Source organism: Megascapheus bottae, chromosome 5, assembly GCF_031878675.1.
Source record: "Megascapheus bottae isolate mThoBot1 chromosome 5, mThoBot2.hap1, whole genome shotgun sequence".
In the NCBI taxonomy this organism is placed as follows: Eukaryota; Metazoa; Chordata; class Mammalia; order Rodentia; family Geomyidae; genus Megascapheus; species Megascapheus bottae.
Window position 1 is genome coordinate 27,301,972 of NC_143513.1, and position 20,471 is coordinate 27,322,442.

The 20,471-nt window shown below is 43.7% G+C and overlaps 1 protein-coding gene across 2 annotated transcripts in view; it reads right to left on the reverse strand.

Moving 5' to 3' along the window:
• Positions 1–277: 277 nt before the first annotated feature.
• Grb10 (growth factor receptor bound protein 10) overlaps positions 278–20,471 on the reverse strand; it is a 147,313-nt gene continuing 127,119 nt past the window's right edge. For both annotated transcript variants that reach the window (XM_090332843.1, XM_090332842.1), the window contains 11 exons: positions 19,579–19,694; positions 18,637–18,705; positions 16,723–16,860; positions 15,154–15,264; positions 14,379–14,477; positions 8,688–8,765; positions 7,667–7,783; positions 6,793–6,859; positions 6,486–6,573; positions 1,464–1,557; positions 278–645 (listed from right to left, as the gene is read on the reverse strand). In XM_090332843.1, coding sequence (XP_090188969.1) covers positions 499–645; positions 1,464–1,557; positions 6,486–6,573; positions 6,793–6,859; positions 7,667–7,783; positions 8,688–8,765; positions 14,379–14,477; positions 15,154–15,264; positions 16,723–16,860; positions 18,637–18,705; positions 19,579–19,694 — 1,124 coding nt within the window. In that variant the 3' untranslated portion in view covers positions 278–498. The remainder of the gene's footprint in view (positions 646–1,463; positions 1,558–6,485; positions 6,574–6,792; positions 6,860–7,666; positions 7,784–8,687; positions 8,766–14,378; positions 14,478–15,153; positions 15,265–16,722; positions 16,861–18,636; positions 18,706–19,578; positions 19,695–20,471) is intronic.

A 20,471-nucleotide genomic window follows, 5' to 3' on the forward strand; every position in this document is an offset into this window, starting at 1 on the left:
TTGCTTGTTTGTTTTCTCTCATTGGACTCAAAAAAGCCACATCCCCTCCTACCACAGGCTGAATACAATATTGACAACGAAGAAGGAGTGCAAAAAGTGATCAATACAAAAAAAGTAAACATATCGGTTTTAATTGTCAAGATTATCCCAGGGCAAGAGTTCATTTCCCATCACGTCTATCCGGTTTCTCATTTCTAAGCGGCCCAGCCAAGATGGTCATTCCAGTTGATTCTCATACTTGCGCTGGATCTCTCGTCCCTCCCCCCTCCCACCCCCACCCCCCCGTTTGGCTGGCGCAGAGGGAGGCAAATGCCGTTGCGGATTCTCAAAGTCCAACAAAACTAATCAATCTAAGTGGGTTGGCATTAAACAAACCCACACATCATTCTGAATCTTAGGGTGTGAAATAGATGTGTATTCTCAATTCTCACGCAGACCTCTTTCTCTTCATTCCAGTGTTCTCTCTTTCTTTTCTTCATCGAGAGGACGTTTGGGAGGTCATAAGGCCACTCGGATGCAATGGTGCTTCAGCTTGCATGGCAGCACCCCCTTGTTGAGCTGGTAAAAATCAACCAGCTGAATCAGATCAGAGAACTTGGTGTTGCCGTCATCCAGGGTAAAGAAGGTCTGCCCATCGTCCTCGCACTGGAGAGACATAAGGAAATACCTCCTGAATTAGAGGACATCGTGGGAAGGAACCTGGGGCCTCTAGTCAGAAGCAGTTTAGTCTGTTTGCTCACAGTTCTTTTCCTGAGGGATGTCTATCTATCTAGCTACAGTACACATATACTTAATTTACTTTCCCCAGGGGAAAGGAATGGCTGGCTCCTCTGTGCCCTGGGGTAGCCTTAGGAAATGGGCTGAAAGAGGCTCTTTGTTCACCAAGCTCAGGAGGGAAGTCTACTGGCCAACCAGACACCAATACACAAGGCTTGCATCCTTGCTACCACATGGGCAACCTCACCTGAAGCCCTAGCATTCACTTTGCTTTGTCAGGAGGCAGCTCTGGGGTCACTGGAGGGGAAAATCACATGGGTGAAGCAACTTTCCCAGATCCTGGAAATCTGGGGTGGCTATTTTATTTTTAATTAAAGCAGAGGAACTGTGTATAGTATCCAGATCCAGGGAGGAAATATATTCTTAACGTGTGTTTCAACTCAGTGAGTTTAAGTCACTGGGAAAGTCTTACTGCCCTGTTTAACCCAGGCAAGGGAGAAGTGCAGAGGAGCAGGGGAGGCCTCAACATGAACCGTACCTGCTACAGCTTCATTGCTCAGGAAACAATGTCCCAAGTCCAAAGAATAACCCGCGCCCCCCCCCCCCCCAGACTCTTACCTGTGAGTGGCAAACTGCCTGTTATCTGACCATCTAAAGTCTTGTTACTTTATGACTCATTGAAGACCACACAAGGGATGAAATCAGAAACCCCCATTGGGGATGGGTGTAAAAGTATCAGTACTTACAGGAAGGATCTGGAAATTTTTAATTTTCTGGTGATGACACAGTGTGAGGACAAAAGCCTTTGGATTACTCTGGCTGTCACGAAGGAGAAAAAGCCTGGGGAAGGGAAACCAGCAATTTATTGCTATGACTTTAAACAAAATCCAAATGTCATTATGCACATGTGCATTTATGTACACCCCCTAGCCCTGTGGCATGAAATGGGCAGGAAGCCAGGATACGTGGTACCCGAGAACACTTTGTGGCAAGAGCATCAGACATAGACATTGGTATTCTGAGACATCATTCTCCATGGAAGTAGGGACTTCTGAGGTCACGGTGGGACCATTGGGCCCAGGGTTGAGGCAGGGAAAGAAATGAGAAGATGAAACCAGAACTTTTGTGCCAGACGGTTTGGAGAACATAATGGACACGCTGAAACAACCCAGCAGGTAGGGTGGCTCCACAGGAGCATCAAGACATATGGTAGAAGCAATGGCTCATAACTCATAAGACATAACAGGTACTTGCAGAGGTATCAGAAATAAAGGAGCAAATAAATTCTCCACAGGGGAGAATGCTGGTGACCTAAACAACACAAGACAGTCATTTGTCAATCAGCACAGTAACCATTGATTAAAACTTTCCATGGATACTAAAACCAGCAGACTAGACGAGACTTTAAAAAAAACAAAAAACAAAAGCAAAAGACAATGAAAAGGCTATGTTCTAAAATCTATGTGCCAGTGACTGTATACAGAGATTTCCTTCTTGGGTACTTTGTTAAACAGGACATCTGAAATATGATGTAAAAATAAATGTTAATAAAATCTTTAATTAAAAAAAAAAGCATTACTGTATAGAAACCAGGTTGAGACCATTTTTAATATGCGTTCTACTTTCTATCATGGGGAATGGGTCAAAACAACACTTGGGTGCTTTTCTACAGCATGCACCAAAGATGCCTCCAGCCACATCTCTGCTGCTCTTACTTTTAAGGCATGAGCCACTGGGCCCTGAGAACACAGTCTAGCACAAGCCCAAACATACTCTGTAAGTACTGGGTTTTTTTCACCACAGCACCCACACTGTGAGCATGCTAAGATAGGAGATTGTATCTTTTGCTAGAAAGGGTGGGACAAAGGGCTCTGGCAAAATCTGTGTGAGTGTACAGAGGAGCAATGACCATCGCTTGGTCACTTCCGGGTTTATATAATGCTACTGTGGTTATGTAAAAGAAGACTTGGTTTGTGGAACCTTACATTGTAATCATTGGAAATAAAGCAGCACCAAGTTGTAACTTTTTTTTCAAATGATTCAATAAATCACAGAGATAAGATGACAGAAAATATGCTGCGATATCTTGGGTGAGGTGCATTTAGGAATTCTTCCTGTCATTCATGCAACTTTCCTATAACCTCAAAGCAATTACAAATAACTGAGATACAGAACAGCACAATTAGTTTGAAATTACTGATTTGATACAAACAAATCTGTGTTGTTGGTAAGACAGACAACAGGACTGAAGAGACAAAGTCTCTTAAGCACATCTCAAACAAATCAGATACCCAAATGACACCATCAGCCACATCACCAGTTTTCAGACTGTCATATTAATAATGGAAAGTAGTTAACTTTCCGATCTCTGAAGGGGCCCCACCACAAAGTTTTCCAACTACACAAGCTCTGTTGCCTAGCATTTTGCTACTATTCCATTTGGAATATATATACTTTGGGAAACGCCAATCATAACAGAATTGGATGGTTGGGCTTGGCTAGGCTAGAGGCGACAATGCTAAGAATTGTGGACAGAAAATACCGTCTCTTGATACTGGTTATTTCGACTCTTTCAAAGTTTTTTTTTTGGGGGGGGGTGACTTTTGAGACTTGATTTGTCTTCATTTATCTCCCAGGAATCAGTAGGGATTAGAAATGGGTTCTCGGATTTTAATGGGCTCTCGAATTCACCTGGCTTTGCAGATGCATATCCTTCACAGCCCTTAGTGGCCCAGCATGGTAGGGACAAAGCTCTGCACCTGCACATTTGCCCTTTTCTAGCCTCCTGTAGGCTGAAGCCTGAACTTGAAATGACAGCCTCAGTGACAACCAAGACACCATGGGGGACAAGGGACAAAGCCTGCTGACTGGGTAGCACTGAAGAACAAGCTGAAAGACAGACCTGGTTGGAAGAGAAAGGAGTGGGCACTGGGGGTTGTTCACTTGGCTAAACTTGCTAACCTGCAGCAGGGGGTCCTGGCCTGTGGGCAGGGCAGCCTTATCTCAGAATCACTAGGGAAGCTTTTTCTGGACACACTTGCTCCCCACACCCTCCTCCCTGAATCTCAGACAGGCTGGATCCTGGGGAGCTCCTGAGGTGGGGCCAGAGCACCTCACTAAGCCTCCTATGGGGCCTGTGCTTCTCTGGCAGTTTGATGTCATTGGGCAAGAGGCCCACTCAGCCTCCTTAATGAATTCCAGACAGGAGTTAGCAGCGATGTTCCTGGAACATTTTAAGGCACACTTCTACTTAGGTTCAGAGCTGCACAGGAGTACAGGAAAATAAATATACTTCTGAGCTCTAAAATGCCTCAGAAAGAGAAATTTCAGATGTTAAAATCTTTCTTAGGCAGGCTAGAGACTTCAGAGGAGAAATATCCTTTTCTATCATTAGAAAAGGCACCATTGTAATGAGGAGCCATTCTAAAAGAGAGCGTTCCATGACACAGGTAACATCTTAAGAAAATAGTTCAGGAATAATTTTATAGTTACATAGGAAACATAATAAAATGAGATCCAACTCAAGTGCATGAGGTTGAAATACCAAAGTAAAAGCACCAGCAAGGCAGAAAGGTTGGAAGGAAGGGAAAGGAGGAGGAATGGAGGGAATAAGAGAGGGAAAAAGGAAGAAAAGGGAAAACAAAGGAAGAATGAAACAAGAGAGTGGAAGGGAAGGAAATAATACAAGTAATAAATGATGAATAAACTCCTTTATGATTCAGGAATAGAAAGACACAAAAGCCTTTCCAACTTGGAAAAAATTAGAAAGTTTACAAGTACAAAAAGAAAAAGAAACCTGAATAGTCCTTATGCACACGGGAAGAGTCTCAGATTGCTTCACAAGAGAAAAGGGCAAATTACTGCCTGACTGGCTGCCTGTGTAGCCTGTGGAAACGCTCCTCACAGGCATGTCTGGAGGGACAGCTACATGGCGGGAACACCACGGAGAGAATTGGGAATTATTCCATAATTTTTCACAAGCCTTCTGCTCTCCACCTGGCACACCCACTTGTAAGGATACCAGTGATTTTATGAAACAATGAAGTTCTGGTGTCCCAACCAGAGGGAGGCTGTGTAGAAAGAATGATGTCCCACCAACAAACAAAAGGGCTGGGGAGTGCAGAGAACCTGGGAAGCAACTGGGGAGCCTCTACCTTGATACCACCTTTGTTTAGAAAGAGAAGCAAAAATACTAGGAGAATGAACACAAGAATACAAACCATCACCTACTGCGTTATACTTTAGTCATTAGACATAATGTGTTTTCTTGGATTTTTGCTTTTTGAAACTATCAACAAACAAAAAATATCAATCCAGTTACCAACACCAGACATCAACAGGATCAAAGCTGACTGCCTCAAAGTGTGTGTGTGTGTGTGTGTGTGTGTATGTACATAAAATTAAGTGACTAACAATGAACATCAACAAACCAATTTCTTCAGAGTAAAAAGGGGAAAAATCAATTAAAATCTGCATGCTTAAATTTGAAATGGCAATTATCAATTTGACCTCACAAAACTTTTTATTTGGTTTTTTAGAAAGCTCAGAGCTAGGGGTATGTCATGCCTGGTACACACAAAGCCATGTCCAATGAAGACTTAAGTATTGTGGTCTATGGGCATGATATTCAGTTAGAAAGAGTCAAGGTTTAAGGCACCTTAGTACATTTGGTGACACCTGAAATCACCTTGAGAGGGCTCAGTAGCCAACGTGGGACAAAATGACCATGAAGAAATCTGACTGAAAATAGAATACCATACAAAGATATAAAATCAGATTGCCTGTTGGTTAAGAACTGGGGCATGGCTCAAGTGTTAGGTGGTTTGCCTGGATAGGACCAAAGGCAGTACAAAGAGACTGTGCTAATGTGCACTGAGAACCAGCCTCTCCGGCTGGTCCTGGGGACCCTGTGACAGTTACCTTCTGCAAACATACCTACATATCCAGCCAAACTAGCTGAATGCCACCAGTGTCCACAGCACAAACATGATGAAGGCAACCACTGTCCAGCCTAGCTGTGCTGGTCCAAGTGAGAGGGTCACTCAATCAATTACAACTGTGAGATGCAATGTCTCTTTGTGGTTCTAAGCTGCTACAGTTCAAGGCTGTTTGTTCTCAGCAGAAAACTAACTGTTAAAGTGCATAAATAAAAACCACACAGGCAAAACAGGTAGGTGCTGGTGTTTTCAGGCCAGTTATCCTAGATACTTAGGCGGCTGAGATCTGAAGATCATGGTTTGAAGCCACACTGGGCAAGAAAGTCTGAGACTCTTCTTCTCTAAGTATTAATAAAGCAGAGCTGTGACTTAAGTGGTAGAGTGCCAGCCATGAGCAAAAAAGCTCAGGGACAGTGCCTGGGCCCTGAGTTCAAGCACCAGTACCTATATAAAAAAATAATGATATAAAAGAAATGTAATTTTTTGAAAACTTGACTTGTGTTAAACTTCTAAGAGGAAGAAGGTAATCCTATATTCGACCTGGGCAGATGTTAGACTCTTTTTTCGGTCCCTTATAACTGGGGGATCCACACACAACTCTACACCTCCCCACTTCGATGTTCTTATTAAAATGAGGATGAAGCTGGAGCCACTGCTCAAGTGGAAGAGCACTTTACCTAGCAACTGTGAAGCAGTCCTGTGTCCAAATTTTAGCACCAGCAAACATCTACTGCCTGCAAATCTGGGCTAGCTGAGGAAAAGAGCAGAATTCTCATCCAGCACATTGAAACCCCAACAGATAGCCAGTTCTTAGCAACTGAGGCTCCTTACCCGTCCACAAGGCCTTGCTGCTTGATGATCCTGTGAGACTCCTCCCTAGAGATGCGGCCATGAAACCAGTGCTGGGTCCTGTGAATCACTGTGGGAAGAGAAGAGGGGAGGACATGGTACCTGTACACTGTCCTTTCCTGTACTTGAGGCTTCACAGTAGCCCTGTGGTTGGGGCTCAGAGAGAACACAGTGCAACACCATCACACAGTCCTCCTCTGTAATGATGGCTTTGGGACTCTCCTGTTTGGGCACTGCTGGGGAGGCAGAGGGCTGAGGTTGTGGGACAAGAAGGGGCCTTGCATGTTACCTGCATTAATGGAGGTAGGGTGCAGGGGGCTTTGGCTTCCCAGCATATTCATCCTCATGCTTCTCTTCTGCAGGAGAAATGCTCATGTTAGTAACAATATGACAAAGGTGGCCAGGTAGGGTCTGATGGCCCTTAATCGACTCAACACTCCCATCTGACCAGTGATCATGGGAAGCTTGTGGGCCACAGTGCTTAAAAACAAAAACAAAACCGTCCTGGGCTCATTTTTGACCATCCCTCTTCTAAGAATTGGTAGTTATGCTTCTTACCCAGAAGGTACAAAAAAAATGAGATTTCTGAAAAAAAAAATTCTTGCAATTAAATTAGGTTGCTTCAGAATATCTGTGCATGGCATGCGTGCTTTCTTGTGTGCCTCACACTCTGAGGTCAGCCTAAGTCCTACAATGACTTTCCAAGCCAGATTCCTGATTTACGCCTGGCCTTTGTGGCTCAGTGAAAACTTTCAAGATGGGGGACATGCTCTTCCCTCCTGGAGACTCAGAATGTGGGCCTCAGAGGTAAAAAGAACTCTATGCTTGGGGGCTAGAGCCCCAAGGTAAATGCTTGCCAGCCTCATTGAAGCCTGACTCTGTGTCCTTCATGGCCGCCACTGATGAGCCATCAGCAATGTTTTTTCTCGTGAACCAAGGTGGACAGAGGGTTCTCTCCTGTCCTTTCCCGGGGAATCACCCAACAGGGAAGCAGGCTGGGACTGGAAGCATGGAGGGCCCACAGGGCCAGTTGAGTCCTATAGTTCCTCCTGCATCCCTCCATACGTACCCACAAAGCCACTCTTCTGGGAGAAGACCGGTGTAGGGGGAACCAGCCATGAGGGAGTAAGCTTCTCTTAGAAGAAGGAGGGCTAGGGACTTACCCTCCAGGCATGGCCCTCTTCCAGGGCAGCACTCTGGGCTTCAGCTGGATTATCTATCACTCTTCCTGTTTGCCCAGAAAAATCCATTGCCACGAGAGAGTTCTCAGACACACTGCGCTGTAAAAAGAAGACCACAAGTTTGTAAGATGCAGGAAATCAGCCACGGCAGCACACAGAGGAATCCTGGCAGGAAATGATCCTAAAGACGCAGGGAAAGGGGCCCCCCTCCTTCCCTGCTTCAGGTTGAAAATTCATTGGTCAGTGAGGCACTACCCTTAAAATGGCTGTGGGTTTTGAAAAAAAATTTAAAAAAAAAGCAGTCCTCTCTTCTCATAGGCCTCAAAGGCTGCTGGTGAGGTCACCTGGAGCCAATAGGATTTGGGCTCTGTGGTCCTTCATAGGCTTTTTAACCTCTGCTAAAGCACATCCCACAATGGAAACAGCATGGGTAAGCCTTGTTCCGACTTGCTGACTACACCCCCATATCAGATCCCATATATTATATTGTACTAATATAGTTTATTTTATTAGTTCAGGTAGCAAACACCAGGCTTTTTCTGGGGTTCCTCCTATTTTCTAGGCACAGGCACTGAGAGATCTTTAATATCAGGTTTTGATCTTTGAGGAGCACATATTGAGAAGTAGGATGATCACTTCTAAATTCCCACCAGGGAATGGCTTCAGTGTGAACAGGCTACCACACCCATGGCTTGGAGAAACAAAAGCCAAAGGCCAGAAAGGCAGCTTTTGTAGAGCTAGAAGCTGCTGTCCACATTTTTGACCATGTAAAGACAGCCATCTGTCGAAATAACCCTGTGTGGAGATGTAGGAATGGGGCTATGCAGGCACAAACGGAATGTCCTGGGAAATGGAACGCCTGAGACTTGCTGGCTTCCCTGGAATGTGCACACTCTGTTTGAAGTCCCTCTTGGCCTCCCCGTGTGAAATAAGATGTCCGCAACATATGGCGAGGCAGCAGCTGAAGAGGCACTTGACCGAGGAAGGCCACGGCTCTACTTACCACAGGCGTGGAGAAAGGAGACAGCAAGGCTTTCCTCTGCTGAGGGATGCGGTAATTCTGGTAGAGGAGCATTCCATACTGCAGGGGAAAGGCAGAGTCAATGCCAGAGCCCCTGTGAGGCCCCAAGAGGCCCCACCTCGTAGCCACAGCCCTGACTGGAAAGAGCAGGGCTAAATACAGAACTGCAAAAAATTCCCTGCTAATAGCCCCCAAGAACAGGCTGTATTTAAAACAGTACATGTCTGTCAGTTCTGCCTCACTGCCCCTGTCACTTCAGGAGAGGGATGACTGGTCAGAGGGGGAGAAGGGGACAGTGACAGATAGAATAATGTTAAGCACAAGAACAATTAACCTTATTGAGTGCTGCCAGGGGCCAAGTACTGTCCTAAGTGGATTGCATTATTTCATTTAACACACGCCATTTCATGAGCTATGTGCTGTAACTACCACCATTTCACAGATAATGGAACTGAAACACAGAGAGATAAAGCTAGTAATCCAAGGTCACAGGAAAGTCAGGTTTCAGATGTACACAGCCTGTTCCAAAGCCATGGTTCCCCCCAACCACCAGGCTTACTGCTCAGTCAGCTCAATGGTTGTGCTTTATTTGTCTTGGCAATAAGAATTAAAGGCTCTGCAAAGTAAGTCTCTCCTGCTCTCCTTTTCTTCCTCTCTCTGACACACACACACACACACACACACACACACACACACACACACACACACACACACACACACACACACAGGCAAATACAGAGTCCTGACCAACACTCCCAAATTCCTAACTCAAACCACAACTTGGAATATTAAAAAAAAAGGCCAGGAAAAATAATAGCTAAGTTTTCAAATAGGGTATATTTTCCTTTTAACCTTCCTTTCACAGAATATGAAACTCCATTTCAGCTCTAGGTCATACTTATTTCTAAACTATGAATGTAGAGAACATGACAGAACTGTGACACAGGTGTCACTGCATGTGTGAAAGAGAAGGAAAACCAAGAAACATACTCCAAGATGGTCAGAAGGATTCAGAGTCTACCATAAATAAATAAAATCTACCTATATCCTCAAGGAGAAGTATAAACAAATCCAATCCTAGACACACCATGGAAACATTGCTAATCACAGAGATAAAGAGAAAATGACAAGAGCAATTAGAGAAAAACACACATTATTTTTCACAGAAGCACTAGGACTGATTGCTGACATTTTTATAGATGATATGACCAACATAGAAGGTACCAGAATGGTGATATTACAGAACAGAGGGAGTGCTGTAAGTTTTAATAATTCAGTGAAACCAAAGTTGGGGAAAATTTGCTTAGGCCTCGACTAAAAGAACTGCTAGGCTGAGTTCTAAATTCAATAAAGAAAATTCAAGACCAGCACCAGTGGCTCATACCTGTGCGCGCATGCACACACATACACACATATACACTCCCCCCCACACACTTAAAGAAAAATTCAAATTCAGAAAAACTTAAGTGTAAATATATGGAGGATTAAAAATAAAAACTGAGCCTATGAAGTTTACATATATAGTTAATGCTTATAACAAGAACAGTTGAAAATAGGAATGGGGAAATGGAGCCTTCATGTTAGACTGAACATAAAAAGTAAACTATATGAGATCTCAATGAGTAAAAGGTACAAGTTGTGATGTCCAGGTTAAATATCAGAAAACAGTAAATGGATATCAATAAGGAATGAGTTAAGAGGACAAGTAGAAATAAAAGTATCTGGTGAAATCCAACAAGATGAAAAGGAATATTAGGGAAGCAGTGGAAAAATTGGAAAAAAAATAGCGGATGTGGATTAAAAGATAGGGCTGGGGTAGGGCTCTGGAGTTCAACCCTCAGTGTCATTTAAAAAAAAAACCACACAAGAAAAAAAGATTCTAACACATAGCTCTGATGTGAACCATCATACTAAAGTGATGCAATGAAATCATACTAAGTGTACTAATAAGAAAATAAAGATATTTAGAACTAAAAAATTTTGGTCATTGTAAGTGATATACCTTAAAAAAAACAAGAACTCAGGGGCCAGGAGCATAACCTAGTGGTTCTGTGCTCACCTAGCATGCACAAAGCCCTGGGTTCGATTCCCCGGAACCATATACACAGAAAAAGCTGGAAGTGGTGCTGAGGCTCAAGTGGCAGAATACTATCCTTGATCGAAAAGTGTCCAAGGACAGTGCCCAGGCCCTGAGTTCATGCCCCAGGACTAGCAAAAACAAAAATAAAAAACAAAACAAAAACAACAAGAACTCAGACAAATAGGAAAACCAGTGAAAAGAAAAAAACTAGTGAAACATTAAGCAAAACACAACTGCATGCTGGGTGACGATGGCTCAAGCTTGTGACCCTAGCCACTCAGGAAGTTGAGATTTGAGGGGGGTTGAAGATAGCTAGAGCACTGGAGTCTGAGAGACTCCACCTCCAATCAATCAGAACAAATGACAGAACAGAGGTGTGGCTCCTCCAAGCAAGCCAGGAGGAACTGTGAGGCCCTGAGTACAAACCCCTGTACTGACAACGAAGAAGACAAAACCAAAACAAAGCCCAAGGTGAGGTGGATCTGCTATATCAAAAACTGGGGGAGAATGTGAAGCACCTATTCTACTGGTACTGCAAGATGTATCCTGAAAATCTAGTAATCACGGGATTAAAGTGTGACCTGCAAAGTGGCTGGAACATGGGCATTATGTTTATAAGTGGCCCCATGATTTACCTGGGCTCTCAGGAAAGGGGAAAGCCCAAAGGGTTCTGGAGACAGAACCCTCCCATCCTACTCTGCCTCACTCTAGCAGTCACACTTTGGGCCTCTGTGTTGTCAGTAGGGATACAGAGGATATTCATATTATAAAGCTACTACTACAAAAGGAGATAAGGTTATCTGTGAATGGAAATGATCTGGCCTACAGCAAATGCTCAAACATTATCCTGATGTTAACTAACATATTATGCAGCCTCATTGCTAGCATGAATAATAAAATCAATGAGCACTGTCAGTATTAACACTATCCTTTCCTAAGAACAACTATCTTCTGGGACCAAGGGGGAGAATCCTGTTCTTTTTCATGGTTAAGAATCTGGTAAGCAGGTTAAGAACCTGCTCTCTGGATTTACTGTGTATACATTTGATAGAGTGTACTCTCACTTTTCTTTCTTATTTCCTTTTGCCTTAAAAAAGTTATGTAGTAGCACATGCCTGTAATCCCACTTACTTTGGAGGCAGTTTGAGGTCAGTTAGTGAGATCTTATCTCAGAAACAGACTATTAGCCAGTACCACTGGCTCATATCTGTAACCTTCACTAACTGGGAAACTGAGATCAGGTTTAAGGCCAACCTGGCAAAGACTTCATGAGACCCCCTTGTCAACAGACATGTGAGTGTGGTGGGGGTGAGATGCTCTTTGTTTACCCATCTGTTATCTCAAGCTATGATGGGAAGCTCATAGTTCAAGGGCAGTAAAGTCCTTGAAGACAAGAAGCTAGATGTGGTGGTGTGTACTCGACAGCCCAGTTATGATGAGAAATGAGTAGTGGGACTGGGTCCAGGTGTTCACCGAAGTATGCAGTGAATCACTGTAAGTCAGGCACTAGTGGCTCATGCCTGTAATTCTAGTTACTGAAGAGGCTGAGGTCTGAGGATTGTGCTTTAAAGCCTACCTGTGCAGATACTCAAGACTCTTATTTTCAGCAAAAGCCGAAAGCAGAGGAATGGATTAAATGGTAAAGCACCAGCCATGAGTAACGAAAAACACCAAATGAGAATGCAAGGCTTTACGTTCAAGCCCCAGCCTGTACTGGCACATATTTTGCACTGACAAAAAAAGATCGGAGATGTGGTTCCGTAGGAGTGCTTGTCTAGTATACATGAGGCCCCGAGTTCCAACGCTAGTATTGCTGAAAACAAAACAAAAATACAAACAACAAAGCTAGCTGGGAGTGCGATTCCAGTGGTAAAGAGCTTGGCTAGCATGACCAGACTAGGTTCAGTTCCCTGAACTGCAAAACAAAATAATACAACAACAAGAGAGAGTGCGTGCATGTGTGCGTACATGCACACATGCACACACATGCACACACACACACACACACACACACACACACACACACACACACACACCTGGCCTCTGTCCCTGTCTGCCCAGTGGACCCAGTCTACCCTTGTAAGCTTCTTGTACACATGGGTGGGTGCATGCATCACAGCAAAGACCAATACATCCTTCAGGGATTTACCTCCTTCCCAGTGCCTGACAAAAATGTTCTGCAAAACAGAATACAGACTTGTCTTACACAACAGCTGCCGTCTGCCTCTCACAACTCAGTTCCCTATGGAACACAGACTGAACTAGGAACAGTCTTCCATCTCTATATCTTGTACTAATGCCAACATTTGCATTTCTATGATGATTTAGGAACATTTGGTTGCATTGTTTGATATGTGTTATCAGTGGAAAAACATGCAAAGCAACATGGTTCTTTTTCTGGAAGATGAATGTAGGAGGCTTCTCCATAGAGTAGATGACCTGTGGCTCCTCCTCAGCTGACTTGCCCTGAGAGAAAGCCCTCTGTGGTTCACTAAAGCCTGGGAGGGTTTGTAAAGTGAACCCTAGGACTTTGAACCCATAAGCCACACTTGGCCTGCCAGGTAGCTCTTCCGGAGATGTCTAGCGTTCAGTAAGCTCACGCCACTGAACTAACTTGCATCAGGAGAGAATTTTACAGAGACAAGTAATCTGATGTGTGGACATATTGCAAATATGTGTAATTACAGTAAAGAACCAGATGACATCATCCTGGCAATTACTGTTGCTGTCCAAGGCATTAATTTGTATCAGGTTCTATATACTAAATTCTTTTAGAATGTATAGACAGGAAACCCTATGGAGGGTGCTAGCTACAGACCTCTTGGCCTTGGCTTTTTAAAATCTAGGAGTCTATTACATAGTCACCAAGGAACTAACCCTCCTCATCTGCTGCTTTGTCCCTAGAGTGGTGGCTTAGGCCACACCTACTAGAGATCCCTAGGTCACTGGGTATATACCCTTGAAGGGGACTGTGGGATAACAGGCTCTCTGGCTTCCAGTGGGAGATGTTTTCCTCTTGCTACATAGGCTCCTGCCAGTGCCATTTACAAAGATGTGACAAAGCCAAGAGAACTCACACCAGGGTTGAACAGATGCCAGCACTATGCCTACATACCTCCAAAACTGTGAGCTAAATAAACATCTCTTCTTTATAAACTTGGCCTGCCTCAGGTATTTCATTATAGTAATGAAAAATGAATCAAACAATTCTACTGTCTTTTATAAAGTAGTGGTTCTCACCAGAGGCAATTCCTCACTCCTTGGTGCCTAGGAGAAATGTGGCAATATTTAAAGGCATTCTGTCTCTCATGACTGGTGGGTGTGGGGAGGAGGTGTGCTCAGAATCACCAGGTATATTGCTTAGTGTCTTCTAATGCTCATAGTCCTCTCTTTGCTGGATCCCCATCCTCCAGTAGTAATAGGTTATTACCTTAACAGCTCTCTGTTGTAAACTCATGAAATCCTACGTAGAAGGACTGGGAACTAGGCTTGATAAGGTACTGAAAGGAACAATGGAAATGCCACGAACATTTCTGTCTGGAATAGACTCAAGTCTAGTTCCAATTCTCCATGCCTTCAAAGCTGTCAGATACCTTGAGCAGTCGGAATGCTGTCATCCAGCAGATACGGCCTTGCTCATCTTCGGCACAGAGCAGTCTCAGCTCTTTAGCTTCATTTCTCACTTTGTTTGGCTAGAGTAAAAGAAAAGTCAATCAGTGCAACACAATGAGTAGGAACCACATTTTCGTCCAAGTAGTGTTTAGTTTGTCCACTCGCATGCTTGATAAGCCTCTATTAAGGGCCGATCATGGGTCAGGCATGAGCTGTTATAGTTACTTACACCTTAGCTCAAGAATAAACCCTCTCCTAGTGGAATTTCAGAGTCAGACAGCAAAACAAATCACCACAAGGCCATTAGTGGGGCAAGCAGGCATGAGGAGCAGAGAGGAAGAGGCATCTAGTGTTGTAAGGGAGTGCTGGACTCTGGGGATGATCTGTCCCCTGAGTTACAGAAACAACAATCTTCAGAGTCACCTCCTAGGGAGCCCAAGTTAATGGCTGGGTACAGGGTCCTCGCAGATCTGACTGGCAAGGGGAAACCTCTGAGTGGCTAAGGGGTATAAGTGGTCCCAATGATTATTTAAGTGGAGGTCTAGATAGTAAGACCAATGCCACCCCTGGGAAGGTGGGGGCAAGGTAGAAGGAGATGGTCCAGGTGAGGGTACATCACAGTTCTTTTAGCTACAGAAAGTGCACAGGTTCATGAAGTAGAGAGCCTTGCGATAAGGAAAAAGACTGCTATTCAAAGTACAATCTGTACTGCTTTCATACTTGTTCTGATTTGTTGGCAGCTTGGTGTTAGAGTACCTTGATGCAGAGCCCATGGTCTGTGGGCGCACTGTACTGCTTCTTTCCAGAAATCAGAGTGAAGATGTTGCTGTCCTCCAGGTCAGCCAGCAGCTGCAGGTGTCTCGGCTCCTTCAAAAAACAGTGGCCAGGTTATGTGTAGTGCGCATGTCTCAAGCACAGAAAAGAGCAATTGTTCTCACATCACTGTAAGCAGAGGGCAGTCTGTGCAGGTGCACACACAAAGTTCCTCAGTGACATCTTAGAAACCATGACCGCCGTGTGAAATAAACACTACATTAAAAACAAATCCACCGAGTCCTCATCCCAAAATCCCACCTCTCAAATTCTCAGACACAAGCCTCTTGGAATGTATTTGTCCTGCCAAATCAAAGCCCCGTGACCAAATAGTCAAGAAATATTTGAGAAAATGTGTAGCTACAAGGTCAAACTTAAGAGCCCTTAAAATGCGCAGGGCCAGTCAACCTCTGGCAGGCTATGTGCCCAATGCTGCCTCCATTTCCCCCACTGACAGTATGAACGGGCCTTCTCCTGAGCTCTCCACCAGCCAAGTTCTGTTTCCTACTCAAGACCACAAGCTGGTTCTGGCTTCTACATGCAAGATGGTGGACGTGACCCTTTCCTGCTCTGTAGTAGGACAGAGACCCCTCTCTGGAGATGATACCCTTTCTCTCCAGGTCATCCATTTAAAAGCCCCATTAGGTGGGCCTGAGGCACCCTCACTGGGGTCCTCAATAGCTCCCCTTCCCTCCTGGCATAGCAGAAGAGATGGCACTCTGCAAAGGCCAATCAGTACTCAACTACGGGTGTTTGGACACAGCTCACTATCAAGGTATGGGAGAAGGTAACAAGAAAAGAGGAGACCCGAGATAAGACCCACAATGCTAGCAGTGGAGAAATGGGGCCTGCAGATACTTTGCATCTTCCCATTGAGCATATACACAACTGACCAAAGAAAACACCTACAATGGACACATGCTAGATTAGCATTAGGGTGGACATAATCCAGCACATATCCTGTGGCCAGCCTGGATCTCAACTCAGTGGAATCTGCAGTGACTCAGGAAGTTCCCTATTTGGCTCCCAGCCCACAAGTGGAGGCAACAGGACTTGGGAGTACAGGAATGATGTAGCTTAGTGCTTCCTAGATCAGCATTATTCACTTTTGGATCGGGAGACTCCTATTATTCAATTAGCTCATCAATAAGTTATTGCCAAGCTTAGAGAAGCTCAGATGCATGTAAAAATGAGGCCCAAACTGGGTGCCAGTGACTCATGCCTTTAATCCTACCTACTTGGGAGGCCGAGCTCTGAGGATCATAGTTCAAAGCCAGGCTGGGCAAGAAAGTCCATTAGACTCTTATCTCCAATTAACCATCAGAAAAACCAGAAATATCAATGTGGTTCAAAGTGGTAGAGTACTAGCCTTGAGCAAAAAAACTCAGGGACAGCACTACTACCGACAAGGGGGAAAAAACATAAAGAAAACAACAAAAATTACGCCCAAGTTCATCTAAGCACATCTGTGTTGGGCAGAGTCCATTGTTATTGGCAGGTTTTAAAACTCACCTTTGAAGTTCCCTTTGTGGAACAGTACAGGCCAGATCTACGCAGGCACACATACAGCTTCTTCCACGACTTTCTTCCCATCTCTTTCACATGCAAAAATCCTTGAATCTCAGGGCAGCTGCTAGAGTTGAGGAAATTCTGTGGGAAGACAAATTTTAAAAATTGGACAATATTCATCTAAAATCATTAAAGTGGATATATTATTACACACAGTTGACATTTTCTAAACTAAATACTCAATATGCTTTTCTTTGGGTCACTGAGTTTTCTCATTTTGAGAGAAAAAAAATCTCTTCTAAATTGTGGTCACATAGAATATAATCGATAATGAAACACAGACCAACAAATGAAGCTAAAACCAGGCCAAAAATTGCTCTGCAAGGCAGATGTTTAAGGAGTCTCTTCTTTAAGATTTCCAAGAAATATCTAACTTGATCTTTGGAGTTAAGACAAAAGCAAGTGCTAGAAGTGCTAGCAAGTGAGGGAGAAGTACTTAGACTGAGAAAGACTATCTGCTTGCCATGTTGACCTATCCTTCAATGCACAAGTATGTGAATGGCATTTGTCTGTGTATAAATTACCTGGAATATCTTAATGAGAGGCCAATTAGGCCCTCTTATAGGCATCTTTATGAATGAAAGTTTAAGGGAACAAATAACACTTTTATGGGAGAGAAGGCTGAGATTTGGGCCACAAGGGAAGTCTGTGAGGAGACACCAAAGAGAAAAGGTCCTCTGGCATGGATGGGGGACAGACCAAGCTTCCTGCCACAGGTAAGATGGTCAAACTAGATAGCTTTGGGGTACCTGGCTCTGGGCTCCATCTTGAGTCTCAAGAGATTACTGCATACCTCCACAACATACAAATACTCTTAAAATCAAGGCACTTAAAAACTAATTTGCCTCTCAATGTCCTCATGTGTGAATGAGGATGACAGAATAGACTAATGCCATGGTTGACAGGACAGACCACTAGAACAGAATTTACCCACTCTTACCTTTTGACATCAGAAAGAAATCTGGTCATCAACAAAGCAGAAATAGAAAGGCTTGGGGCAAGATTCTCTAGGAACCACCTGAAGATTGCAGGCCACTTAGAAAATGGTTTGTTATCTCATTTGGGACATTGCACAGACAGGTTTGGGGGAGGTGGGGAGACAATGGCATTCCCTCTTCTATTCTTATGTCCTAGGAGCAATATGAGATCACTCAGACCCTCTGGTGGCCCCTTTCCCTGAGAAGCAGGGGAAGGACCAGCTTTTCTTGTAACCAATTTAGAAAAGAGAAGGGCAATTAAAACAAGTGTCCTTAATTTTCATGTACATTAAATTACTTTGCAAAGGACTTATGAAAACTTGGCCATTTTTTTCTTTATGAAGTAGACTCAGTATTTCTGTAGAGAATTCCTGGGGACAAAGGCTCAGCGGGGAAATGTGGCATCCTCAACTTGCTCATACTAAGCAATAGCATTATGAGATTGTGTCTGAGTCATAGCAAGGTTGCTTGTGCTGTTTATACCAGCAGTCAAAGTTAATATGTCAGTAAAAATGTAACCTCTTCAAATTTCCTTCCTTCCTTCCCTCCCTCTTTCCCTCTTTCTTTTTTCTTTGTTGAGCTGGTACTGGGGCTTAAAGGCCGAAGTGCTGTCCCCCAGCTTCTTTGCTCAAGGCTAGTGCTCTACCACTTGAGTCACAACTTCACTTCTGGCGTTTTACTAGTTACTAGGAGATAAAAAGTCTCATGGACTTTCCTACCCAGGCTGGCTTGAATCTTGATCCTCAGCTCTCAGCCTCTGAGCAGCTAGGATTCTAGGCATGGGTCCCTGGAGCCTAGCCTCTTCAAGATTTTATTGTAACAATTCCAAGGGCATTTTTTTTTTCTAGAAATCTGAACAGAAATTATTTTTGATGAGTACCTGTAAGAGCTGGGATTGACTGCCATTGGACTGCTGGCACCAAGTAACCATTTGTTCAGGAAAGAAATTCTAAGGAAACAGGGAAATGAAAATACATCGAGGGTTAGTTTTATAGTGGGAGGAAGAAAACTTATAAATATCTCAGTAGTAAAAACATTCCTTTAGGTATGATTGTGTACATTTGTATTTTAAACAACCATGCATAGCACCAGGTAAAGAATGACTGAACCAAGGGAGGAGTATGTGGAAAAGGCCTTTTCTTCAATATGAGCCAGAAAAGCCTTATCAAATTCCTTTCTTCAAAAGAAAACTAAAAGCTCAAGAACAACAACAAAAACTAGAGCAGCAAAATTATTGGAGCCAGAGCAGATCCAGGTGCTCTCTGTAAGTAAACAGCTTTACACTCCATGATTCAGGTGAAGAGAAAATTCAAAGGAGGATATTTGGATCCTGATAGGACAGAGGGCCAGGGCCTCCCCAAAAGTGGAAGAAGAGAGAAGATCAAGCCATGTATAAACACGCGCATGTGAATGCGTGCACGTGTGTGTGTGTGTGTGTGTGTGTGTGTGACAAAATAATGCAGGGAAGAGTATATTTTTTTTACTGAGTATTTGAACACTTGTTCAAAATCAACTGTGAACTTTTCAAAAATCACTGCACAATACAGTGCTTTGCTTCAACTTGGACTTAAGAAATGAACACCCTTTCTACAGTCACTATTTGAGGAAGGTGACCACCATGTTCAGTCAGTGATAATAGTGTCTGAGTTGAGTGCCAGAGACCAGGCTTTAAGGCAAGGTTGCTTCATTAAATAGAAACTCAAGGTTCTTGAATCCACATATAGCCCTGTAAGACATAGTTCTTTGATCATCTGATACTATTCAAACTGACTATGACTTTTTGATGCCAAGAAGCCCAAACCTTAAACCAGAAAAGACTCACCACTGGATTCTTAAAGAACTCATACTTCGCATAATTCTTCCTGAACAAAAATTTGCTCTCACTTGCCATGGTACCCTCCACCTGGACCACCAGCTCATGGTCTTCCAAGCACCTTTCTGTAAGGGAATGCATCATGTTAGTCAGATGGGCACACCCATGATAAACTGGTCTGACGTCCTGTTCTTTAAACACCAGGAATGAAAATAAAGTCTGGGAGAGAAATGAATTCAAATCCTCTCCATAGTGTGCTATCCTGAGAGTGTGCCAATACCTAGGAGGTCTTAATTATACAGAATATGGAATTCTGGTCAATATGGTTGTTTACATATTTCTTTTACATCTGACATCAACGAATTATTAAGGGGAGGGAGAGTCAGATGATTTTACCCTCATAGTAAGACATTTCAGCATATGAAGAATAGGTGGAACACTTAGGAAAGTGTTCAGAGACCAAAGTCTCTGAGTAAGGAAGTCTTGTAAAAGGCAGTGTGGGAAGAGAAGGCACAGAGGTGGGAAGGCCATGGCAGCTTTGGATCCCAAGAAACTCACTTACCTGACCCTGCCTAGGGAAATGGAATTTGGTAGCAGGGATATGACACTGCAGGCAGACAGGATGTACCGGCAAACTCATCGTTCACACCAAAGCCACTAATGATCTTATCATGGAACATCCTCATCAACTGCCCATTCACTGTGTACAGTATGCGCATGCACACACAGACACAGACACAGACACAGACACAGACACACACAGACACACACACACACACACACACACACACACACACACACACACACACACCCCTATTTAAAAAAAAAGTAGGATTACTTGAGAATGGGATTCTCCTTGATGCTTAAACCCTCGGCTTCCACAGAGACTATTACTAACTCTT